The following is a 27,631-nucleotide window of genomic DNA, read 5'->3' on the forward strand; positions in this document are numbered from 1 at the left end:
CGCCGGACCTCCGGGAGCAATAGGCGGGCCCAAACCAGCGCCCGGGATGTGGACCGGGGCGTGCCGCCTGGATTTGAGCCAGAGGGTGGGCGGGGTTTCTCCCCACTCAGAATCTTCCCGGGGGGGGGGGGGGGGGGCGGGGGGGGCGGGGGGGGCGGGGGGGACTAGGTACCAAGAAAGGAGTGATTAAAAATCTACATAGACGCATAAATTGGTGCAGGCATTTGGAAGACTATTTGGCATAATATATTATATTTTAAAATACACATTCCCTATGACCCTGTAGTTTTTCTCATTACTGTCAATGCTAGGGAAACACCAGCATGTTTGCACAGGCCGTCTATACTAGTTAGTTATTCTGTCTGGGCTATTCACAGCAGGTAAATTGCTGAATTAATTGTAATACTCCACATTACAGTATACATGCAGCAATTTAAAATATGAATAAATCCAATGGATTAAGTTGCAAAAGGAAAAGTACAGTACAACATTGTTTTATGAAAGTGTATATTTTATATAAATTTCTAAGTATGATAATGGATAGCAAAAGGTCTAGAAGAATACATACTACATTACTTGTGTCAGAGAGAGGATCACAATTGGAGTTCCTAAACTGTCTATATTGTTTACAATTTTTACAAGAATGTATTCATGTATTGCTTATATAACAAAGTTAATTTCAGAAATCTCATAATTAATCCAGCACATTTGCTATAGTACTTGTCTTAACTATGATAGTTCGCAAAGGAAACATACTGTCACATCCTAAATATTAATATAAGAAACTTCAAGAAAGATACATAAGAAACCACAGGAATTCCTAAATCATCTTTTGAAAAGCACTGTTCAAGAGCTTTGCAACAAGTAGGCCTAAAATATGCGTATTTATCTGTTTGATTATAAGTATAGTTTATCTTTCCCATTTCTAATGTCACTACACATTGAGGTTCAGATACCTCAAGAGGTGAGGCAACTCTCCCTTCTCTTCCTTTCACTCCAGTAACTATTTCTGTCTCTACATTGCTCTCTCACCCCATTGTACATCCTTTTGTTTATCCAATCTTAGTCTAGTTTTTAAATTAATATGAGTTTAACCTGTCTTCTAAGACCTAAATATGTCTTCAACACTATTCCCGTCCATGAACTCTCTAGCCACCAAAATTGCTACATATCATCTCTCAAATAATGTCTTCATCTGAGATTCCCACTCTTCCCACTCTCTTCTCTCTCACTTCTACCCGAACTTTAAAGACCACCTGGAATTCCAACTTTTTTTTCCTCCAACCAGTCCAATACATGTAAGAAGTTCCTTTCTGGGTCACTTACTGACTTGAATGCCTTATTTAGTACTTACACTGCTAATCTCTGTAATTTATAATTTTATGCAGATATTCATTCTCTCCCCAGCTAGATTTTGCTCTCAGTGACTCAGCCAAAGCACCAACTCTTCTATCTTCCTTGGTCCTCAGTTTGATTTGACTGCTCCTGCTCTGGATTCCTACAGTATTCCATGTACGAGTGTACCATAGCTTTTCGCACCAGGCTGTTAGATCTATATTTATTGACATCGTTACTTATTGCTGTGTTTTCAAACTGTTTATGCCCTTAGATAATGATGACTTATTTTTCATATTTTCTATCCTCCTGTTGTACTTCTTAATTCTGTCTTCCCAAATGTAAGCTTCAAAGTCATAATAATGCATTTTTCCCATAAACTATTTTTGGGTTTCCTGGAATGGCCACCGAGTAACAAAAGGATGTGTTCCTTCAACCTAAAAAAAAAAAAAAAAAAAAAAAAAAAAAAAAAGGCGATCACAAGAAGAGACCATAAATCAACATTGTTATGAATATGGATGCAAAAATCTTTAACAGAATATTAGCAAATGAAATTCAGCATCATATTAAGAGAATTTCCTCCAACCAGTCCAATACATCATGACTAAGTGAGATTCTTAGGAATTCATATCCCAAGAATGCAAGGGTGGTTCAAGTACAAAAATCAATGTAATACACCATATTAATAGAATAAAAGGAAAAAACAAATGAACATCTCAATTGGTGGTGTAAAAAAACCATTTGACAAAATCCAGCACCCTTTCATGATTAAAAAAACTCATTGAAGTAGGAATAGAAGTGATCTTTCTCAACTAATAAAGAACATGTATGGGAAAATCCACAGCTAACATTATACTCAGTGATGAAAGATTAAAAGTTTTTCCCCCTAAGATCAGGAGTAAGACAAGGAGAAGTACTTTTGCCACTTCTATTTAACATTATACTGAAAATTCTAGCCATAGCAATTAAGTAACATCCAATCCAGAGCAAAGCACTGCTTCCTTGTAACCTTCCCCAAATCACCAAATAGAAGCCTAAATGCTCTAAAAGCTCCTTGGCTAATATCCCCTTACTGAGCCACTCCATGGTTCCCCCTGGTGTTCATTCTCCCTCATTGCAAGAAGCCCCAAACCAAAAACCCAATCGGTTCAACTACAGGTGTGTTCCTGTAGGACACTCACATACTAAACATCTAGTACGGGCCAGGCACTGGGGATACAGCAATGAATAAAACAAGAATCTCTGCTGCTTTTAGAATTGACATAGAGGTGAAGACTAAGGCATCTATATAAGTGCAATGCACGGCATGTTGGGTTAAGTGCCACAGGGAAAAGTAAACAGAGAAGGGGTAGGGTTGTGTGTATTGAAATTTTTTAATTGTTTAGCTAGGGAAAGCCTTACTGAGATGACACTTTAAGATCAAAAGGAGAGGAAGCACGAACCATGCAGCTATTTAAGGGTGTTCCAAGCAGATGGACCAGCTAACTCAAAGGCCGTAGGCAGTATGAAACAGCAAGGAGAACTCATTGATGGAGTGGAGTGATCAGAGAGGGGAGTAATCAGAGTTGGAGAATAAGACAAGATGGGAAAGGGAAGAACGGTCATATAGCATCTTGTAAAACAATGCAAAAAACTTTGGCTTTTGCTCTGAGATGGAGAATTGTTGGAAAATGTGGAACAGAAAAATGACATGGTCTTATATACTTTTTAATTAAAAACAAAAAAACACTCCAATTGCTGTGTTAAGAAGAGATTGAGGAAGAGGGGACAAAAGTGGAAACAGGGAGACAAAGTACTTACAATCAGCAAGAGATAATGGTGATTTGGATCAGGCTGGAAACACAGGAAATGAAAAGCAGGCGGGTTCTGGATATATTAGGCAAGTAGAATAGGACAGATTTACGGGTATGGGGGCAGGGGTTAGAGAAAAATGAAGGAAGATGTAAAGATATTCAGTTTTCAGCCTGAACTCAAACTGAAAAGCTGAAGTCGCCATTAATTGAGACAAGAGACACAGTGTGAAGATAGGTTTTGTTTTTGTTTTTGTTTTTTGTTTGTTTTTGGCAGAGGTGGGGGAGGAGGGTGGGAGAAAGAGGAATTCCTATTACATTTGCAATTACAAGTGAAGATGTTGGGTAAGCAGTTGAAGAGCCTGCAATTCACAGGAATTCTGGGCTAGAGTTAAAACTTTCGGAGTTTGACTATATACAATATTTAAAATCGTGAGACTGCTACAGCCATGCTACCCTGAACACGCCCAATCCCTTCTGATCTCGGCTGCTAAGCAGGGTCTGGCCTGGTTAGTATTTGGATGGGAGACCACCTTGGAAGATTGGGTGCTGTAGTATAAAAATAAATACATAGATGAGATCTCCAAGCAGGGTGGTACAGATTGACAGAGAAGGTCAAAGACTGAACTAAGGACATTTGAATGTTTAGAGGATGGGGAAATAAGACATAAGTTAAAATAGCCAAAGGAATAGCTATTGAGATAGGAGGAAACCAGTTGTGCGGAACCCTGTAACACCAAAGAACGTATTTGAAGGAGAGAATGAACAATGATGTCCAATGCTGCTAATAGACCAAGATGAGGATGAAACTTGACAATTAGATTTAGCAATGACTTCCTTGGGCCTTTCCTGTTCAGGAGAAACATCCTGATTCTGTAATCACTTTTTTTTTTTTTTTGGTAAAATATCACTTTCTAATGCACTATGTAATTTACTTAGTTATCTTATCATCAGCCTATTCTTACTAGAATTAAACTGTCAGGACTGATTTTTGTCTGTTTTGCTAATTAAGAAAATATGCATACAATAGCATCTGGCCGTAGTAGGAGCTCAGTATTTGTTGAATAAATAGTTTTCAGATCTATTGTTCTGTTGGTCTGATATCTATGAACATGCTCTTTTGGCAATGTTTCTCTAAAACTATTAGATTATATTCTAGCCAAGTCCTAGAATACCAGGATGGTTCTCCTTTGTTCAAAGCCTGGCATTTTATGATGCAGCCCAGCCAGCCCAGCCAGTTTGGCAAAAAATAATCCTGTTACTCCATGCCTTCCTTATCCAGAACCATGTCCTTTCCTGTAAATGCAAGGAAAAACATCCACAAGTGACAGCCCTACAGATCTCGGGAAATGTATGGTGGAATCATACATTTCAAAGGAAATGGAGAAAAAGGACATCAGACATCAGATTGGGAAATCTCTTCTAAGATAGGGATGCCCAGCCTGAATTCCCACATTTTTGGGCTCTAGAGACCAATAAAAGAAGTTTGAACCTCTTCTGTACATCAATTAGTCCTAGGATTTTCATCAAATCAATAATTCTATGGAGATTTATTTTACTTATCTGCAATATACAACTAAAAAGGTCTATATTGCAGAGTTATGAGGATTGAATTATCTAGAAGCCTACAATAGACCTTAACAAATGGTATTTTCTTACTTTATAACCCCTCATTTGCCAAATGTTTTTAGCTATGTTATGATGGAAATTTATTTTTTTTATGGAAACACTGTACAATAAAATGTTTGCTTGTATCTGGCTCATTTAACATAATGTTTTCATGTGATTCTTCCATGGTATAGACAATTATATTTTTAAATTTAATTTTTTCATGAGAAATCCTGCAATATGTAATCTTTTATATGATGAAAAGCAATTTGAATCTTTTCCCATAATCATTCATTTCATGTCTTTTGTGCATCCCTTCTAGTCAAGAACAGACATAAATTACATTTATGCAAATGTTTGTGTTCATTAGCAGTATTTTGGTTATCTTCAACTAGAGCTTGCACAGACATGTTACATAAACTGGTTCTTTAAATTGACACTTAAAAATATCTAATAGTTGAACACAAATGGCATTATTTCTAAATTACAGTTGTCTTCTAAATTTGTAAAATTGGAAGTTTCATTAAAATTCCACAAGGCGGCAGACTGGTTCCATTAAATCTGGCTTACTGCTCTGCTTTAAATATTCTAGATATTCCCAGTATTGGCATATCCAAGTATAAAAAAACTTTCTAAGCCAATCTAAGAAATCTATGAAGGTGTTTTCTCCTAGAAACAACTTCGCAAATGATGGTTAATTTTGTAAATCAGTTCACAAATCTTATCATTAAAGTAGTTGTAATAGAATTAGAATTTTATATTTAAGCCAAACTTAAACATGGCAGTGGGAATTTAATAGGGTGTAGTCGCTGTGGAAAATGTTATGATAGTTCCTCAAAATATTAAACATATAATTATATGATTCACCAATTCCACTTCTGTGTATATACCCAAAAGCACAGAGGCAGAAACGTAGATATCTGTACACATGATCATAACAGCATTATTCACAAAGGCAGAAATGTGGAAGCAACCCTCCTATATTAATGGCTGAATGGGTAAATAGAATGTGGTATATACATACAATGGAATAGTATTCATCTTCAAAAAGGAGATTCTGACACATGCTACAACATGGATGAAACTTAGATATTATACTAAGTGAAATAAGCCAGACTTGAAAGGACAAATATTGCACGATACCACTTACATGATGTACCTAGAATAGAGACAGAAAGTAGGACTGTGGTTACTAGGGACAGGGGGAGGGGAGAATGGGGAATTATTATTCAATGGGTATGGAGATGTGGTATGGGATAAATTTTAAAGATGGATGGTGGTGATGGTTGTACATGTAAATGTGTCACCACTGAACTGCAGATTTAATAATGGTTAAATAGTAAATTTTGTTATATTTTACCAATTTCTTAAAAAGGAAAAAATCCTTTCTAGATATTAACATAGTGGTTATGGTGACAACTATGGCACTGTGGCAATTTGCTACCTAATTTTCATTATACTCTTATAATACTTTTTATGAGAGGCTCAAGATCGTTTTTGGAGTTGTAGTTTCTGGTCTACATTAGTTCCTTCTTCTCTGCACATTTCCCCTCCCCTTTTCTGCTTTTCTTAAACCCTGATTTCATAGAATAGAAATATTCAAGAAGACGAGTTTTTCTATTTTCTAAATTTTAAAAATTTTCTTCTATTTTTAATATGCTAAAATGCTTTTAACTTATAATTGTAAGTTTTTTCCTCTTTAATCTGTTGATATGGTACACTATAGTAATGGGTTTTCTGGACAACCATTCTCACATTCCTAGAAACACCTTACATGATAACATATACTATTGAACTTAATTTGCTATTTTGGATTATTGTGTCTATATTCATTTTTGCTTTTCATTTATACTATCTTGTGAGACTTTGTGGAATTCTGAGGTTTTATCCAATTTAGAAGTTACAAGTTAGCCTGTTACTAGTTTCGTGGATAATGGCAGAAGACATTGGACTCCTGGGACACAGTCTTCAAGGTTGTTCAATGACAAATGGCCCGGGTGGGGTGGTCATGGTCTTACATTCCTGCCATAGTTAGCAAGAATGTACAGGGAGTCTTAGGGTCCGAGTTATGGTTTTATATTTTTTACATTAACTTCAATAAACATGACAAATTTTCTTTTTTTTATAATCCCAGAAAATATTTCGATAAGTTAGGGATTTATGTATTGCTTGAAATTTTGGTAAAATTCACAGTAAACAATGCCTTCTTTTGGAAGAGCGGAAAATTTTAATATGACCATTTTAACAATAATTGACTTTCAATTTTTCTGAGTGAACATATTTTCTTAGAAATTTAATCTATAAAGTTCTCTAACACATTCTGCTTTTATTTCTTGAACTTACTATGTCTTCTTTTTCTTTGAAATATTTGTGTCTTTTCTTTTTCTAATAGTCTGCCCTACCCACTCCCCCCACATATTTTAATCTAAATCTTCCTCTAATCTCCATTCTCCCCCACAAAGCCATGGGAACTAATGGCTTAAATCTTCCACATATCCACTAATGGGTTCAAACTGGAGTAAGAACTATCATTCCCATTCATCCTGTTTTGTGGGCTGGTTCAGGACACTTTCCACCTTCAGAATCTCTGCGAAAGGAGTAGGTACAAGTCTGTTACCCGAACTCAAGGAACATTTCCAGCTATTCCAGAGCTTCTTCATTTTTCACTGATATAACAGTGGCACTAGGGTAGGTCTGTGGGGTGCTGAAGTGAAGTAAGAATTCAACCAGAGAAGATGCCTCATCTCATCCTTTTAGGCACTCCCAATCCAAGTAATTCTCATTACCCATATCCATCCATTTTACTTGGTGTTGGGAATAAAATTCTGGTCCAATTGTCTCTCAGGAGGCCTTGGTGGGATGTAGGGACTTGCTGATTTTTATCTGATTCTCTTTAGAATATGGGATATTTGTGCTTCTTATTGAGCTTAAAGCTCTGGTTGATTAAAAAAAGAAAGTTAGGGATAGCTTAGAACAAACTGCAGACCAATATTTTTTGAAGTCCCCTTTTGTGATGAAGAATTTGAAATTGAGTAAGGCTGGCTACCCAATACAATAATATACATGAATTGATAAATATACTATAATCTGGATTGTACTGAAAAAAAAAAAATCAGACATCTCAAATTCATAGGAACAGAAAGTAGGATTATGGTTACCAGGGGCTGTGGGAGAAGGAAATGAGTTGTTTAGTAGGTACAGTTTCAGTTCTGCAAGGTGATAGATTCTGTCTGAGGTCCCCTAACAACACGTGAATATACTTAAAACTCCTGAACTGTATGCTTAAAAATGGTTAAGATGATAAAAAAAAAACAACAACAAACTTTTAATAAAGCTGACATAAGGAATTTATTTTGTAGGAAAGAAACATCTAGAGAATGCCACATAGTCCTAGTATGTCTAAAGTACTATAAAAATGACAATTGCTCATAATGACAACACTGAAGCACTGAAAAATACCAAAGTACTTTCTGAATCCAGAAGTCAAATTATACTCAGTATGGTTTTAATGCCCTTATCTCAAAATTCTAATACACTGATATTCTGTAAACCAGATAACCATCCAATCACATAACTTTGGGTGATATATAACCTGGCAATATCCAAGTCTTCTGACAATATATAAACTTACTCATACTCATCTGGTACATCTCCAAATATTTTAAAATTCAAATTTCTTGGTCAAGTGAAATAGTGCTTGAATTCATTAAATATATTTAGATGTTTCTATCATATAAAGTTAAATGTACAACTAAATTAGTGAAAAGTGCTCACTGTGGTCTTACAGGAACAATACTCTGACAAAATGTTTATGAATGTACTTTACTAATATTGCTTTTTAAATTTAAATCTAAAATTTTCCCTTCTATTTTATAAACAGTTTTGTGACTTTTTGGAAAGAAATCTATGCCTTCTTAATTCTTACATCTTTTTTTGTCCTTATTTCTTAGCTTAAATTCAATACAAGTTTTATTGGTATCTCAGGCTTCATACGTACTCCTATTTCTAAGCACCAACAGTTCTTCAGAGGCCTAAAATCCAGCATGGGAATTACCATATTAAATTAGTTCTATGAAAAACATTAAAGACATTTTTCCTAAAATATACAGAACACGTCATGCCAAATATCTCCTTTTACAATAAACTGGTAAAACTGGTAAATTACACATATAGTTTATATTCCTAAAATAGAATAACTTACATATTAAAACGTACTTTTATGTTACTACCATAACTGACATAAGCATAACGAACGGCAATATTCAATACAAAAGTCACAAAATCCACTAACCTTAAATGCTGCATATTGTATCATACGAACTCTCTTCTCCCTATGACCTATTCAAAACACGGACAGCAAATTTTTAAGCTACTCTAGCATTTATACCCTAACTAGAAATTTATACGAAACACAATTTTATGTTCAAATATGGAAATAAGCAACATAATTCCAAAACCCAAAAACATTCCAGCATTCTGTAATAAGAAATATCCCCAGCGGCTACATCCATGGTCACAAGCATCATTGTGCAGCATCTCAGGTACCTTAGAAAAGGAAAAAAAGAGAGCAACCTTTAAGGTTTCAGAACTACAGATTAGTTTTTATAAGAATTTGAAGAACAGCATATTAGCTTTATCTATAGGCTGGATATACTGAGTCAATTCATTAAAACATGACCACATATATACTGATTCTAGCTAAGAATGTCACAGAGCATTTTCTAGCAGTTTAATTCACAATGAGTATTTACAATATGCTCAGCAAGTCAAATTTATATTGGTCCAGTTTGCTCCACTGTAAAATGGAGAGCTGTATTAACTAGTTTTAGTTACTGCCTGTACCTTAACTGAATATAACATGTGGCTTATCCGAGTTTAGATATATGGAAATTTTACACAATATAAAATTTTAGCAACAAGATTGGAGGGCTTGTTATGTGGACTTTGATGATAGATATGACTAAGGAACTTTTAAACATTCTGGAGTACACACAGCATGCCAACAATATGTGGCTTGTGCTAGGTTTCGTACAACTCTATACACAATTCAAAGCATGATTACTGAGATTCTATTCTCAAAATGACATATCAGAAGGGAGCAGATATTTCTCTCTATCCTTGTGCACATTAGACAGGAAAAAGATAGGCTTGTGACCAATAATCCAAAAAAATAAACTCTAAGGGACATATCTGATAGCTATCTTGTTGAGTATAGAATGACTTCAGACTACAGCTTTAATTTAAAGCCTTTTTAAAAATAAGATTTCACTAAACATTTTTTCTATTTTGTTAGCCAATACCGTATTTTGACATATGAAAAACTTACCATATCAACTAGAGCAACATACATAAATAAGCCAGCAGTAAGTGCAAATATCCACATAGAAACATTTTCAGCATAATGACCAATGAAGATTCCTGTTGCCATTCCAAGATATGCCAGCATGGCTGACAAAGCATTATAAAGGACAGCCTGTTTAACAGTCATGCCAGCCTTCAGTAAAACAGCAAAGTCACCTTTAACAGAAAACAGAAAGAGGATAAAGTAATTGAAAAATCATTTTTAAGACACATACTCAAGAAACTTCCCAGATTTAAGAAATTCTCCAATTTTTTTTGAGAGGAAGAAAATAACAATGAATTACCCAGGGCTAACAGTTCTAATTAATGGAAGAAGACTCCTTTGATTCCTGTGGTCTAATTCATATTGTGTGTATGAAGATAATGATCACTGATGTCACCAGTATGCTTGTAAAAGAAGATATTTAGTAGGGGAAGAGGATGAGAAAGAGGGCTCAGGTCCCTCTTTGGCAACCCCACATAGGGAACTGTGTAATTGTACTTACAGGGTCAGATTCTGGCATAAAAGTTATGAGGAAGCTTGCTGGAACTACCATTAGCAAAGGCTAGTGACACTAGGATAATTCGGCCATTTGGAAAATACCATTTATATGGCTCTCTTACCTAATTCATGAGGCAGCTCATGACAAAAAACAGCAACAGAAGTACTCAAACCACTTGATAAACCTTCAGTAAAAGCAGCACCTGTGTAAAAATCAATCAGAAAAAGATTGGCTACATTACTTTGTGGGTGTGTTTTTAAAAAATCTTACCAGCACACAAAATGAAATAAAAGAAATAAACTATATTTTGGTGTGAATAAACAGAACTTTCCCAACTGCACCCTGTATCTTCTCTGTAAGTAATCTTAGATTATATTCGATTAGGTTTAAATTTCCCAATGGAGCACAAGCTGGTATAACAGAAGATTCTACTATGCCTTGAAGTGATTAGATGATCTTATACGAACCTGAGAAGCAATTGCTACTGCATTAAACACTTAAAAATATAAACTGATTGAAAAGGTTTAGAAAAACCTCAGCAGTCAAGAGTACAACTGTTTCACTGACCTCAGAGGAATTCACTATATAGACTTGTTTATTCTTTCATGTTAGTAAGGAGCGACTAAACTCCCCTCCTTTTAAAAGTTAACATACTATACAACTGATTAATTATAAACCATGACTGAGCATTTGCATATCTTCCTTTGTTGTTTATGCTGTGCATAGTACACAGAGGAGGAAGACTACCAGGCTCCCAGAGAGTCAAGGCTTGGGCTTATCTCAGCCAACTTCAAAACAACACTGTCTTCTTGGGCAAGTGGTTCATCTTGCCAGGCTACAACTGCCTTATCTGTAATTATTTATATGGTTCCCTCCAGCACTAAGTTACTAAAATTTGTAGTAGTCTACTGTCTCCTAATTGTGGTATAACAATTTAATAGCAAAAACTCCAGTTCTAAGACTGAAAAAAAGGGCTTAGATGATAGACTCTGTTCATTTCTCTGACCACCAAATTAAAGTTGTGACGGAAACAAGGAGCAGCAGCAAGGAAAAGTCGTCTTGGATCTAGATGAACAAACCATACAACTACGGAGAAATTCAAGAAAGCACCTTGCAATAGCAGAAGGTACGACGGGTGAGGAAGCGGGGCTGCTCGGTGCTGAGCGGCTGAGTGAGACGGAGGCTGCAGCAGCAGCAGATGCCTCTTAAAGGAGCCGTGTTTGTGAATGGATTTTTGCGGTGACAGACCTGCTCACTCTGAGCACTGGTGCTGATTTGGCTGTACACAGTGTGTACCAGGGACTTACCAGGAGACACTGTTGGAGTGAGAGCCAAGGCGAGACTCGCTCTGCACAGAAATGCCAGCAGTATTCTGTTCCCTGTTGAGCCCTCCCCCATTCCAGTGCGTGGACACTGCACCACTATAGCCAAGGCGTCATGAAACTGGCTAACAGAGGTCACTCCACCCAGAGGATTCCCCGAAACCCCGCCCTCCCCCAACTGGTGGCCCCACCCAAGCTGTATCAGGTATATCCTCAGCGAGTCAGGTGTTCCTTGCTGAGCAGCACCTGGACTCACACTGGAGACAGCTGGCCTGTTTCTGCTGTGGGCTTCTGAGGCAACTATAAGCACAGCATCTGTGGATTGTTTGCTATATCTTAACAGGTGTCTCCCGAGGGGTAGAGGCTTGGGCTAAGTTTGGCCTGCGACTGACCCCTCTCAGGGCTGTGCCACTGGACAGGCAACTACTTCACAAATCCACACTAATAAGACTGGAAGACTTAGGAGCTTTGCTTAGTACATAGAAACAGACATGGAAAGGCAGCCAAAATGGGAAGACAAAGCAGAAACCATTTGAGAGAACAGAACAGAGATCCAGATATAATGGAGTCAACAGATGCAGAGTTCAAAACACTGGTTATAAAGATGCTCAATGAACTTTTAAGAAGTGTAGAGAACTGCAACAAAGAGATTAAAAACAACATAAAAATAGAAATTACGAAAGGGAACCAGTCTGAAATGAAAAAGAACACATTATCTGAGATGAGAAGTATACTAAATAGAATAAACAAAGGAATAAACAGTGAATAAAGAAAACTATCAAATGCCCTACCCAGAGGATGGGAAAGCCAAGGACAATCAGAATAGCAAGAGAAAAGAGCTAAGACTATCAAAATAATTTGAGGAGCATATGGGACACTATTAAGGGTCCAAATATTCATCTGATCGGCATAACTGAAGAAAATTAAGATGTTGAACAGCTGGTTGAAGAAATAATGATGGAAAACTTCCCTAACCTGGTGAAGGAAATGGACATAAAACCCCAGGAAGCTCAGAGAATTCCAAAAATCAGGAATCCAAAGAGGCCCACACCAAGACACGTCATAATTCAAATGCCAAAGGTTAAATACAAAGAAAGAATATTAAAAGCAGCAAGAGAAAAACAAATAATTCCTTATAAGGGAACACTCTTAACACTGGCAGCTGATTTCTCAAAAGAAGCTATACAGGACAGAAGAGCTTGGCAAAAAGTATTCGACAGGATGAAGACCCAGGATCTACAATCAAGGATACTTTATCCAGCAAAGCTATCATTTAGAGTTTAAGGACAGATAAAGAGCTTCCCAGATAAAAATAAGCTAGAGGAATTTTATTACCACCAAGCCAGTATTACAGGAAATGTTGGAGGGACTACTTTAAGAAGAAAAAAACATGTATCAAAAACAGGAATAAAGAATGGTAACAACTACATTCCTATCAATAAGTACCTTAAATGGGAAAAAATTAAGTACTCCAACCAAAAGATAGAGTGGCTGAAAGGATGAGAAAACAAGACCCCTACATATGAAAAGAAAAGAGATGGAAAAAGATATTGCTTTGATGGACCTAGAAAGTATTTGTCAGACAGAGAAAGATAAACACCGTATGATTTCACTTCTATGCAGAATCTAAGGAATAAAAACAACAAACTAATCAAAATAGACTCACAAATATAGTGGACAATTTGGTGACGGACAAAGAGGGGACTGAGATTTGGGGGGTTGGGAGAATGTGGTGAAGGGTTAAAGAAATACAAATTAGTAGCTGATGGATGGTCACAGGGATGGGGAGTACAGCATAGGGAATGCAGTTAGCATTAATACATTGGCTAGGTGGAGGGTCAGGGGAGGGAGGAAGCAATTGGGGGGGGGGGTCATTTTACGAACTGTTTAGATGTCTAACCAATGTACTATATACCTGAAACTAATTAAAATATATTAAAAATACCTCTGCAGAGGCATATATAACTTATCAGATATACAGTCTTTTACACCATGAGGAAAAGGTGGTAGAAAAGATTTTTACCTTAATACTGTTTATATTACAGATAAGCAAACTTAAATGTATAGGGGCAAAAAGAATTCACGCATGCTCCAAATACATTAGAGCCTGACCTTAAGACCCTGCCAACTAAAGCAACTTTTGTAGTCACAACTTAGGTAATAGGCTGGGAATAGCTCCTAGCACTTAATCTTAATGTTGTTAGCAACATTTACCAAGTATTTCATTGTAAAAATAGCCAAAAAATAACATTCTGACAATCGTAGAAGTTAACAGCCTTATCAAAACCAACCTATCCTTTGTTTAAATTGGACTAGTAGTTTGATGTGACATTTTCAGACTCAATCAATAAGGGGAAAATATGTCGATGTATACCAATTGCTAGGCCATCGCTGAAATTGTGCAGGCCATCACCCATTATCACCATCCATGCCAATGTGGCGATGCCGGCATCTTTTAGCTCCTCCCGAGAGTAGCGCTGACTGTGACTATGGGGGTGGTGGTTTTGGTGGTGATGGTGATGGAGAATATGATGGTAGTCATGGTGGTGGTGAATGAGATCATCTGACTGGCCAAGTGTATCATGGAAATGAGAATGGCATTTATTCTTGCACCCTCTGGGTACATATTCATTATAGACTTCTTGTGGATGAGCGTGAGCTATCATGACCTCTTCTTCTTCCAAGATTGCTGGCTGTTGAGAATCAAAGTGGGAGGGTTCTTGTGAGTCTGCTCGTAAATAACCTTCAGATCCTAGGTATAAACAAAAAAAGACATTGGGACAAATTCAGAAAGCTTTGTAAATGTGCTTAAAAACATTTCAAACATTCCCACTGACAAAAAGATCTTAAAGTGTGGCAGCTCTTTCACATATACCTGAAGAACCATCAGAATATTGTTGATGAAAAACATCAATAGGTTTTAACGAATTTTAGAAATTGAATGGTCTCACATATTAAGAACGGCTTTTAAGCATTAACCTTCAATAACTACCTTCCAGAACTTTTTAATTTCTTCTGTCTCCCTACATTTTTAAAGATGACATTTTTCTTGATTATAAAAACATACTTATTTTAGAAAAATATTCAAGAAACATTGAAATTGGAAATAAAAACCATGTATAATTCTCTTGTCTGACTTCCTTTTCGAGGGCAAAATTCAACAAAAAACAGAAGAATCTGAAATACCACCATCACCAAGAATCATTTATTATCTATTTGTACAAAGAAAAGTAAATTGCAACAATAAGGTTTTGTTTTTCTGTTTTGTACACTGATATCACTTTTCCCAGAAGCATTTCTGACACTGGTCCAATTCTAGAGCAGCTATTTCTACTCATCATTATATATTCACTGGATCTCATTAAAAAGGTTGAAGAGAATAGGTGTAGGAAGACGAATAAGGACATTTTACTTGCTCTTTAGAGAAAAACAGTATGTTGGAAAACAAAGGTAAACAGGAAACCTTATAAATAAGCGGTAGCAACAATGAAATTTTTCTCCCTCAGTGTATCAGCATTAATTTCCTGATTTTGATAAATGACCTGTAGTTATACAAGAAAATGTCCTTTTTCTTAGGAATTATACATTTAAGTATTTTGGGGTAAAGAAGCATTGTGTCTGCAATTTTTTTTCAAATGGTTTAGAAAAAAAATGTGCATATGTGTCCGGCGGGGAGGAGGGTGGAAAGAATGATAAATGCAGGTAGGATAACTGGAGAATACAAGAAAAGGACACAGAATCTGAATTTACCTCAAATTAAAAAATTATAGAAAAAAATTTGTAAATACACATAGAAACAACCAACTCAGTGGCAATTTAAAATAAATTATGAGATTAAAAAACAAAAAAGGACATAGGCCTGTCTTTTCCAGATAGTCCAGTCTGCAGAATGCAGAGTAATGAATTCCCTCCAGCTCTCAGATTGTCAAGGACTTACGATCATCTGAGTCTACTTTCTCTTCATTTGTTGAAAGTTGAGATTCATACTTGGACAACTGCTTCTTAATCTCCACGTCATCATCATTTTCAGGTTTTTTCTGATTCTAAAATAGCAAGGGAAAGGAATATTTTAAAAGAGTTTATTTACTTATGTGTATACCTTTAAATAAAGTTAAGCAAAAGATACAGAAAGACAGCAGAGTAACAGACCTCTATTGGAAAAAAGCCACCTATGAGCAGGGCCTGTACTTAACTTGCACAGGACCTAGTAGTGTCTCCTGGGCATATCAACTGTTCAGACAGGTAAAGAATCAATGCCTCAGGAATACAAAATGTAAAAAAGTCACACACATCTTTCTGAATGTTCCCTAGGTCATCCAAGTGTAGTCTTACATAAGCAGCACAGTATCCCTTGGGAGCTTAGAAATGTACAATCTCAGGCCACACCCAGACCTAATGAATAAAAATGGGGATCTCTACTAGGTCACCAAGTGACTCAAACATACATTAAAATTGAGCTCTGCCTCAAATTGTCAATTTGGAACCAGCTACAGGCATTTTTTTCAGGCATTTAGTGATCTGCTAACCAACTGTTTTGTTTTCTCCATCTTTCTTTTGGACACTGAAATCCCGGACTTCCACACTTTTTATATCCTAAAACTACACTATGACAATGATATGTATTTGTTATTAAAAGTAAAATACTTTTCCTATAATAAGACGCCATTAACAAATAAAAGCTTATCTAATTTAAGCAAGCCCTGTCCATTGTTTTTAAGCATCTAGGTTAACACACTTTTGAAATGACTTTTTCAGACCCCAGGGATGGGAACCCAAAGGGAAACTCCCTCAAGAGAGCACATAATCTTGTTAACTATCTGGTAATACAATCATAGAGATTTTCCTGCCTTACTTTCACACATTATCTTCCTTATAGCCCCTTCTTAATTACAAAGAAAAAAAAAAGAAAACTGCAAATTGTCATTCTGGGAAGGATTTTTCTTGGTCTGTTGAGATTTAGCTTCTGGGCATGTCCTATTTGGCTCAAATAAATTCTAATGAGCACTTACAAAAATTTTCTATAGCTTTGGATATTCTTATGTCGACAGGTTACAAAAATTTTTAAGGCAAATGCACAGATCTTTATATCTACCCCTATCATAGTGCCTCAGAGAAAGTACTTGAATATTTGTAAATATAAATGAATTCAGTATACTTTAAATCACTTTAGCTGATGCTTTATTTCTTGTTAGGCAACAACTCTAGAACTTAGATTTTAATAAATTGTTTCATTAGGGCATATAATGTTCCCTATGCTAAGTGCTGGCAATACAATATAACACGAAAGAGGGGCCACATGGTAAACCTAACAAGCTCAGGGGAGGCCTGCATGGTGGGCCTTACAAACTGGGACTGAAAGTAACCACATAGGATAGTCTAAACATAAAAATTCCTAACTAAAAGCAGGTCATGACAGTAGTCCCATCCTAGGTCTGTAGCTTCCTTGACAAAAGGTCTATCTTTACTGTAATTGAACCTGTTAAGTCTTTTTGGATTTATTGTTTTTTTGTATCTAAGGTAACATACCTTTGAAATGTCAGAGTAATCTCCTTTAAAACATACCTTTGAAATGTCAAGAGTAATCTCCTTTTCCGGACCCCTCAGGGCACACCCACTGCGCCAGAGCAAGAGACCACAGAACCTCTCCTCTCCCTCACTGTTACTGTCTGAATACCATCTGTGTGCTATAAATATTAATTATTAACTACCCTGGACCCACCAATGTAAAAGAAATATGTGTCTCTCCGTTTTACTTTATATCCAATCCCAGAGATGTCTCCCTTTTGATTTTCCCACCCCCTTAATTTACCCTAGTAGATTTCACGTAACCCTCCCTACTCTGCTCCTTTGATTTTAATGTGCAAAATAAGCTGCAAAACTGACATTCTCCAGGGCACTTTCTCAATTCATTGAGATTTACTTCCTGGCAAATGTTGCCAGTTTGGCTCAAATAAACTCATAAAAATTCTCTACAGATTTGGACATTTATGTTGACAAAAGGGTCTCTGTTCTCATAGAACTTATCACTTACCAATGAGAGGGAGGCTTTATACAGATAATGATTATACAATTTTTTGATTGCCTTTTTCGATACATTTACCAAAAAAACCCCACAAGAGTGCTATGATAGTGTACAACAGTTAAGACCTAACTAAACACCAGGATAGGCTTCCTTGAGAAAGTAATATTTATACCAAAAATAAAGATGAGCAGGGGTTTGCCAGGGAAGAGCAGGGTAGGCAGTATTCCAGGTAGAAAGCACAGCATGTGGGAGTAGGAGGGTCCTAAAGCAGGAAGGGGCCAGCCATAATCTGAATGGAAAGGAGGACAAGGTGGTTGGGGCCTAGTAGGTCAAGGTGGCTAGAGATAAAGGTGGGCTGCTGGAGATTAGACAATGCAAAACTGTTTAGAGTTGTGGATTTTGTTATAAAAGCAATGAGAAATCACTAAAGGAAGGATTTTAAGTAGTGGAGTCCAACCTTAGTAGATTTTCATTTAAATAAATCGCTCTGCCTGCTCTACTCTGAACTAGGAGAAGACAAAATATAATACATAAGATTTCTTCTTTTTGAGATAACAAAATGAGATTAAAAATTGTTATGTAAAATTAAGATCTGGATGCCCTTGAAAAAAGATACTTAATGCATTCTAAAACTCCTGTGAAAAGTCATCATCTAGAAATTATGCTTACTTGCTATTTAGTATTTCTTATACATTCAACAAATATTTTGTAGCCATTGCTTATGTGCCAGTCACTAAGATAGGTGCATTGGAGATATAGCAATAAATAAGACAAAGAAGTCCTGGCTCTCAACTCCTTACATTCTAGTAAAAGCTATTTTAGTTAAGAATAGAGATTATCAAACCTCTTTGGATATAATTCACAGCAATAAATGTAATCTATACATAGTAAGATATGTAATATACTGGAATATTACTGTTGCATTTTAAAATACTGGTCATGACACAAGATTGATTTCACAACTAATGAGTTAAAATCCAAAATTTGAATAATACCATTCTGTATTAAATAGAGCCTACCTCTTACAGTCTCATGCTAAAGAGTGCTAGATTAAAGAAGTTTTCTTTAAGAAAAATTTGAAAACCAAATTGATATGACAATGTTAAATAAATCATAGCATTTGAAACACAAAAATGGTAAGACAATAAACCTCCAACTCTCCCCCTAAAAAAGCTAAAAATGATTTTTTTTAAGGTAAAAATAATTTCAGAGAACATAAAGTAGGATAATTCCTCAAACCAGTCCAAGAGAAGCAATGGGGACAAAAGGAACATGGAAGATGACTTCCTGTATTAATAATGAATCAGCCATTCTTATTTCACTTCCTTCCTCTAAATATAGATCCAGGAAGGAGAAGGTTCAAAATATGCAATTTGAGGTTTTAGTGAATGAAAACTCACATGGGCAAATAAATATTCATAGGATGGAGCAGGAGGCTATTCTCCTGTTCACACACGCACTGGTTTCCTACAGTGAGCTCTATGCTCAGCAAGAGTCAACTATGTTAGTTTTTGAGCCTCTTCATGCCAGTTACATTTGTTACTGTAACTGCACAATAACAAATATTAGTAACATATTGCTTAAACTATGTGATGATGGTGAAAACAGTTACTTCTATGAAAACTTAATAAAAGCTTTTGAAAGCATCAAAGGCAAGTGGATTAAAAAAAAAAAAAAGGCTAACGAGAATTATATAAGGGGACAATTAAATTTTTAAAATTTCCAAAATCTAGAATCTTTACTCAAAATATATTGCTTTACAAGTATGTAACCTCTTGATCAATTTTATAGAAATAGAAATTGGACACTGTAGATGCTGCAGTAGGAAAAAATATCACACAGAATTCCAACTCAAACTCTTGGTCAACATCAAATGACCAGAATGAGTGCACAATGTTTAAGTTAAATTAAAATGTCCAAGATGTGTACATGTCGTTTTTAAGAGTCCCCACTAGGACAGTCTTTTGACTGACTTGCCTGTACACATCATTTAAGAGGTAAATAACTACAGGCAAGTTGAAGTTATTTTTACCAGAAATAGAGAGTCTACTGTTTGGCTTCATACTACTTTCTGATGACAATTTGCAAAGGGTGATGAGTCTGTGAAAGTTACGTGCCCTTTCAAATAAAACAGAATACTCAGCTACTGGGTGAATAATTTAATCAGAGTTAATAACTACCAATAAATATTGATGGTGTATCTATGATACTTTTTTTCTTAAACCACTTTATTGAAGTATGATTGACATATAAAGCTGCATACATTTAATGTACACAACTCAATGAGTTTGGGGTTAAGAATACCAACTGTGAAATCACTGCCACCATCAAGGCCATAATCACAATGTTTCTGATCTTCAAGGCCTTGCCTATGCCCCGTTTGGTCATTTATATAGGTTTATCCTTGCCTTTCTTACCCTCTCATGAGTTTGAAGAGAATTCAGAAGACAGAGAACTCCAGGGTTATAATGATACAGAACAGCTCTCCCTTAATGCCTCTGGTAGCAAAAATTATCTCAAGAATACTCAACCCCATCTCAAACGAAGAGCATATACTCTGGACAAGCTTTGTCAACAGTCCAGTTACAGTGCTACTTTAAATGTCTGGTGCATAGTTAGTACTCAGTATATTTTTTCTTACCTTCTTCTTCTTGTCTTTAAATTGCTTTATCAATGTGAGCACATGTTCAACAAGAAACATGAAATACAAGCCTCCCAGTGCTGTTAGACCCTTCCATGTGGAATCAAAATAGGTACTTTCTTCTATGTTTTGAGAAGATAGATGACTGAACAGTGGCCCTCTCTTCATTTCCACTGCTAGTTTTTCATGGCTGTGACTATGGTGGTGACTTGAATGAGACTAAAAGCAAAACAACATGTATTTTATAAATTCATTAGTTTCACACGTCAGAAAAATTGGCTAAAAATAAGGTCAAATTTGAAATAATTCAGAATTAGGCAATTAATGGGATACTTCAGAATGAAGAGAAGTTTAGGATATTAAAAATTAAATGACCAATAAGTAGCTAGCTATCTAGAGCTTAACATATACAATTTACTATGGCATTTAATACAGTGGATCTGTTCAGTGTAAAGACAGATACATTCCCCAATGACCCTCAAAATAGGCAGTGGGTGTTTTCAATATTCAACAAGTTATCATGGCCACAAATAATAGGGAACTGCCAGGTGGACAGTGTTTACTGCTTATACTCTCAGCTGAAAAGCTCATACCAGTATCACCAGTGTGCTTACAAAAAGCTCAGTCTGTGTAAATGGCGCTTAGTGGGTACCTGAGATCCAGGTGCATTGCCCCAGTAGCCTACGGCTGAGTGCTGTAGGAACTGTTACTACATGTTAGGAAATTGGGTGTGGCACATAACAGAGGTGAGGTAGGGAAGGAGTCATAAGCACATCCTACTTTGTGCAGCAGGTATTCCTGAATCTGCTTTCTGATGGTCAGGGAGTTTATCACAGCAAAATAGTTTTCATTCACTACTAAATGAAACATGATGAGTTATGTAGTATTCTAGGAATAATTCCCCACCCCCTCATTTACCAGCAAACCTCTAAAGGAAATTTATAAAATGGGACCCATATATTTTCTCCCTCTGTGCCTATCCCAAATACTTAATGGAAAATTTCATGTTACCGAACTTGCTTTATTTAAGAATTCAGTTATATTACAAAGTATAAATCTCTAAACACACACATAAATTCAACACCAAAGAAAAACTCTTAAAGTTTCTTGGGTACATATAGAGTCACATTTTTTATTTCTACGGCAATTACACTAACATGTAACCAGGTGATTCACATTATTGCAGTCTGTCACAGTGCTAATATGCAGTAGAATCAGTCTCTTTTTATTAACTGGGTTCCAAAAAGTTAAGTTAGTCTGTATTTAGTAAATTCCCTTTAAAAAGCAAGAAGCGAAATGTATTAACAATTAGTATAAAAAGCAGCTTTTGGTTACCAAATATATTTTAAAATCAACTTCTCTAAACCAAATTTCTAACCTTTTACACATATCAATACAAAGAATTCTGGTACCAATTACCGTACTTACATGTGGAAGAAGGTGCAAAAATGCATCACCACTCAATGTCCCAACAGCCAATGCCACAAGGAAACTCAGGAGAAACTTGAAAAACACTCGATTCATGAGAGGCACTAAGATTACACCCAGCAAAGACAGGAAACTGATGATGGAAATGGCTATAAAGCCACCAACCCAGGCTGGCAAACAAAACAGAGCAAAGGAAAAAGCATACAATTGATAAACTTTTCTAGAAGAGACACTCTGGGGTAGCATACAGCAACTTGTAAAAAGTAGAGAAGTTAGAGAAATACAAACTCAGTGGACTGGGATGGTGGTAATAGAGCAATAATTAAGAAATGAGTTCAGGTAAATAATCCGACTGAACCCTCCATATAAAGAGCATTAGCCCAATGAAAAATTCTTCAGCTGGGGTACAAAGATGGGTAAAAATGGTAAAACAGGATGAACTCTAACTCATTTGTGAATTGAATCTTGAGACTCCCATAACACCTAAATTATGAAAGAGGGAAAAGTTAAAAAAGAGTAAAGGTAAAAAAGGAAACTGGGAATTAATAATTTCCTCAGTCAACAATTATTTCCTTATTATATTTTGAGCACTGAAACTATACTATAACAAAGCTTATTCTGGTTTCATTTATTAATAAGAAGAGACCAGAATTAGCCTCCTAAACAGTAGAAATTAACTTCGACCCTTCCTCCCAAATTGACAATGTATAAAAAACCCAAATTTCACATGACTGATTCTTTGGGATGACCTCAGACAAGTTACAACCTATATTTTCTTTTCTTTTTTTTTTTTTTTAAGGGTGAGGGCTAACATTCTTGCTTTTCCTACATTTAAGGCAGAGAACAATTAAGATAGTATATTTGAAATTATGCTGAAGAATAGGTTGATGTAAGTATAAGAAAAACTACAACATAAATGTATCTATTGGCAATTATTTTTACATAAAAAATGCAATTCTACCTATTTGTAAAGAATAGGTCTTTGGAGGGATTTCAGCTTTCTTCTCACTCGTTGTATGAAGTAGACATGATCTAGCATCAATTTGATTGATGATGGCTGGGCAGAGATAGTTGAACTCTGTTGCATTCAGCGGAACCTGGATGCCCATGCCATGAGATGTAAGTAGTTTTGATGCATTGAAACACTGAAGGAAAAACAAAGCAGTGAAAAAGGCATTCCCATTAGAGAACCCAAAAAAAGTTGTTCAATGACATAACACCCTTTCCTTATTGAAGTTTGATTCTTTATTTTTTTAAAGTTAACACTAATTAAAGTCAACTCTTTTTTTTTGAGTACTTAGGAACTTGCCTCAAGCTGTGGAAAGGTACTATGTCACAAAGGTGGTATTTCTACCTCTTGGTAGAAAAGGTCAAATCACTAGTCACCTATGGAGAAAGCCTTAAATGGAATAAGCTTGAGGATAAAAGAACATTCACGAGCTTGTTAATTCATTCTATAAACCTCTTAAGGAAATGAGCTTTAATTTCGAGATGGGATTCATTAGAGATTGAGAAATATGTTGTTTTAGTACTAGACCCGGCCTAAACAAGCCCAAGACATGTCACTGTTCCAGCAATGACCATTGTTGCAAAACTTAGCTCAGTTCTGTCTACATACTTGGCAAAATAAATCTCTATGAGAGAATATTAAATTGTGCACATTATTCTCAAGCAGGGCAAGGCTGGTAATAAAACAAACCTGTACTGGCAGGCAGCTGTTTCAACAATTTAATTAGATGACAAGTTTAGTTTGAACAGAACCTCATCTGATTATTATAATCTGCCCCATTCCCCCCAAATTGGCAGTAGCACCTGTTTCTCATCTTCTATCAAGTTATTTTAATCTTCCGTAATTCTTGGTGAATACTATTCAGAACAAACTTTATCACCACAGTTCCTATGGGAATAACCATCATTAGTATTATCCCAGAATCAGTACAGTCATATGATGGTCTGAATGAAGTACTTAATTTTTGCTTATTAGCATATACCAGCTAATTCCTTGTTCTTGATACCCTCAGCCAAGGCAAACTGTGTACAGTCTGGAAGTCCAGTCTCGAAAAAAACATGAACTCAGAACTTCACTGCCCAAACATTCACTTGTCCAGTACATCATTCTTGGCAGTAGCCTCAATTTCACTATTCCACAAGTCATTGTGATCTCTGCCAAGAAGGCAACACTGTTCTTATATTTCTTAGCCCTTTCAACCATACCTTTACTTAAAACATGGATTCTAACTCTTGCTTTTTGAAGCTCTATTTTCTATTTTTTTTTATCAATATTCACCTATAAAAGTTTCTTCAAAAACTTTGATATCTACTTTCTATACTTTTAAAAAATTCTATATTAGAAAATAGTTTGAGCAGGCAGCACTATTCTTACTATTATCTAAGTTTTGTATCAGAAACATTTACAACACATTATGGACACTTTGGGTCAAGGGCCTTGTGGGAGAAAGTAGAAATTCCCTTTTCATTAGCTTCGCCATTTTATTTTTACTTTAAATTCCTTATACTTACAGACAAAATGGCCATGACAGGACAACAAGTAGGCATATTGATTAATAAAATAGCACTCGTCTTACCTCCTGAGTATTTTCATTTGTATTTCTAGAATACATAAAGTCTTTTCTGGGCTCACTCACAGATTCATTTGTTTTTCTCCTCAACAGTCGGCTCAATGGGCTCTTTTCGGTGATACTGGGTGGAGTGGAACTGCTCACATCTTTGGGGAGTTTTCCAGGTTTTAGAGTTTCTATGGTCTCTAGAAAGTGAGTTTCTTCAGAAACAGCATTATACACAGTTGAAGTCACTTCACTAGCACCAACACCATCCTTGATTAAAGCATTCCTTCTACCATTGGCATGTTCTGATCGGCGAGATCCTTTCCCCTGACCATTTCTAGGATCTTTACCTGAACTATCAGAGTCATGATCTGGGCAAAGAGGTTTCCGATTATTTTTATTGGAAGCAGCATGATTATGGTGAGAGTGATGATCATGGTCAAGGTGATGATCATGGTCAGAGTGATGCTCATGGTCGGAGTGATGCTCATGGTCGGAGTGATGCTCGTGGTCGGAGTGATGCTCGTGATCGGAGTGATGCTCGTGGTCATGGTGTATATGGATTCTTTTAATCTTATCTATGCCTATACTCTGAAGCAACTTTCTGAACCCTTCAACTGATAAGGAATTATTTTCTCCATAGCGATGGAAAAGTTGCTGTAGATGATGTCGCTGAGTGGTAACTGCCAAATCAACATTAATGCCAGATTCCCAGTTTGGAATAATTTTTTCGGTGGTCTGCGGGAAAGCAGTTGCTGGTTCTAGTTCACGAAGGGGATTTGTAACTGACAGGGTGAAGGTCAGGATCAAGATTACAGATAAACTCCTTGCCATTGCACCTTCCTAGAGAAGACAGGAAAAAAATTGCTTTCACTTCTAAAACAATTTGAATTAAGAAATCTCATGCCGAAAATTGGTGTCTGATCAAATAATCAAGGTTTACACAGCATTATTGAATGTGGCCAGTGTACTGCTAGGTACTATGAAACTACAATATAGAGGTCTAGAGTCTTAGACGCTACTCAGCTAAAACACGTGAAACTGGATAGCAGTTGAGCACTAAGACTGTAATCAGCACTGTAAAAGCAATAGTAATTCAGAGACTGAAAATATATATGTGGCCACAGCCATATTGGCAACTTATTGTGTTGAGAACAATAATTCAAGACAAAACCCAATTACCTCTACCACCATCCTCTCATCATTTCATAAAACAACATTTTAACACCAAAAAGAGTAGATGTGGCAATCAGGATAATTACCATTTAAAATTTTTCTTAAAACTACATACTAAGAAATTTAAGGCTTCTTTCCCCTAATACCATTCCTCAAACTCACCTAATTTTGCCAGTTTCTTGTGTACGCTTCAGGATATTTTCTATACATACTCAAGTATATGTGTACTTTATTTTTATTTTTTAATTTTTTTAACACCTACAGCACCTGGTATTCCTAGGTGCTCTCCCATCCAAGTGTTAATGAGGCCCGACCCTGCTTGGTTTCCGAGATCAGATGAGATCCGGCACATTTAGGGTGGCATGGCCGTAGACTTAGATGTGTACTTAACCACACAAATGGGATCCTTTTTCCCCACTCACAAATGACAACTTTCCACGTCAGTACATATAGATCTCATTCTTTTGAATGACTGCATAATAATAGTTCTTTAAGTAAATTAAACTTCATAAAAATTATTTCGCTCTTATGTTGCTATAAACCAGTGAAAATTTTACCACTCAGACACAGACAATGGTGTTTGGAACCAAAGGACTATGCTCCAAAGAGGAGTTAGGAATCGAGTTTAGCTTTGAAAAATAGAATTCAGTTAAACTGCGGAAGGTATAGTCCAGATAAATGGATAGACTGGTATCAGGTCCCCGCAGATGTCTAGCACCTATGATAGATAATAATCATAACCAAACTCATTTACTTCCAGCGAAAGACGCAGAGGTGGGATTTTGGAGCGAGAGAGCAAGAGCATGGGGAAACTTAGCTCACTTTCAGTTCTCCATTGCACCGAGAAAAGCTGGTAACATCTATTTTACAGGGTGACTGAGGAAATTACATGAACGATGTATGTAGAAGTGCCAAACAATGTCAGCCGTGTTGCACACTGCTGCTTGTCATACTGGAAACAGTAGAAAATGTAAGTATATAAGTACCATAAAGCTAGACTCTTGAAAGAACAATCTTGGGGCCTGAAGTTTTAATAGGAAAAGAGAACTATTAAGAAAAATCATTCGGAGGAGAAAGGCGTGAGCGGGTGGGTGGGGACAAGCTTGGGCAGAAGGCTCAGGGACAGCTCCATTCGTGCCCTTTCTTCAGGAAGGATGCTTAAAGCGGCCGCAGACGTGCGGGCGGATCTCCATCCCTGCAAGTCCACGTGTGTTGGAGGAAAAAAGAAAGCCGAAAAAAAGGACCTGAAGATAGAGGCGAGTGGAGAAAATGGGAAAGAGGGTGCACAACTGCTTCTAAGGACTTTTTATTTTTAAACACGAATATGAGATGAATACAGACCGTTTCATCAGAAAGTCCTGCGTTGGACCACAAAGTCCATCTGTGCACCCCAAACTGGGAAGTCAGGCCTCCACTGCCCGCGTGGCCTACCGCTCCGCAGCCCCCTCCCGGACCAGCGGGACTCACCTCTCCGCGGCCTTCGCAGTCCCACAGCCCGACCCCGCGTGCTAGCTAGTCCAGTTCCACTCAGGCGGTCCGGAGGGCTCGGAACCGGCCTGTGCTTCTGTCTCTACAAGTCTCTACAGAGCACGGAGAAGCGGCGGTCTCATCCGCGTGGCTGCCCCTAGCACCGGGGTAACGCCACGGAGCCACCGGGAAGCCGCGCCCCACGCGCTCTCGCCTCCCAGGAGCAGGACAATTACTAATTACCGCCGCGCGCAGCGCGCTGCCGGGAACCACCGCCTCCGCCGGCCCAGACTGCGGAGCATGCGCAGTGCGGCTTGGAAACCCGTCCCGGGCCGGTGGATCCGCGTGTCCGCCTGTTTCCCGGCGCCTGGGAACAGGGTGGAGGTGTGGGAGGGGCAAAGGTGTGGTCCGAGCAGACGGGGAGCGCGGAGACCA

At 37.0% G+C, this 27,631-nt stretch overlaps 1 protein-coding gene and 1 pseudogene across 2 annotated transcripts; one reads left to right on the forward strand and one right to left on the reverse strand.

Annotated features, from left to right (window-relative positions):
* Positions 1-3,564: 3,564 nt before the first annotated feature.
* Positions 3,565-3,683, forward strand: LOC118610334 (annotated as a pseudogene).
* Positions 3,684-8,056: 4,373 nt separating this feature from the next.
* Positions 8,057-27,437, reverse strand: SLC39A6 (solute carrier family 39 member 6). 2 transcript variants are annotated; one of them, XM_016127301.2, is made up of 10 exons: positions 27,197-27,432; positions 24,575-25,396; positions 22,951-23,134; positions 21,990-22,159; positions 20,562-20,780; positions 15,836-15,941; positions 14,273-14,650; positions 10,698-10,778; positions 10,060-10,250; positions 8,057-9,278 (listed from the first exon to the last, which is right to left on the reverse strand). In XM_016127301.2, the coding sequence occupies exons 2-10, from the start codon at positions 25,385-25,387 to the stop codon at positions 9,126-9,128; spliced, it is 2,295 nt and encodes a 764-aa protein (XP_015982787.2). In that variant the 5' UTR covers positions 25,388-25,396; positions 27,197-27,432; the 3' UTR covers positions 8,057-9,125. The 2 variants fall into 2 exon arrangements, with proteins under 2 accessions (XP_015982787.2, XP_015982789.2); XM_016127303.2 differs by having other exon boundaries at positions 9,126-9,278; positions 24,635-25,396; positions 27,197-27,437.
* Between the last annotated feature and the right edge of the window lie 194 nt (positions 27,438-27,631).

The sequence above is a fragment of the Rousettus aegyptiacus genome, unplaced genomic scaffold, assembly GCF_014176215.1.
Source record: "Rousettus aegyptiacus isolate mRouAeg1 unplaced genomic scaffold, mRouAeg1.p scaffold_m13_p_12, whole genome shotgun sequence".
Taxonomy (NCBI): domain Eukaryota; kingdom Metazoa; phylum Chordata; class Mammalia; order Chiroptera; family Pteropodidae; genus Rousettus; species Rousettus aegyptiacus.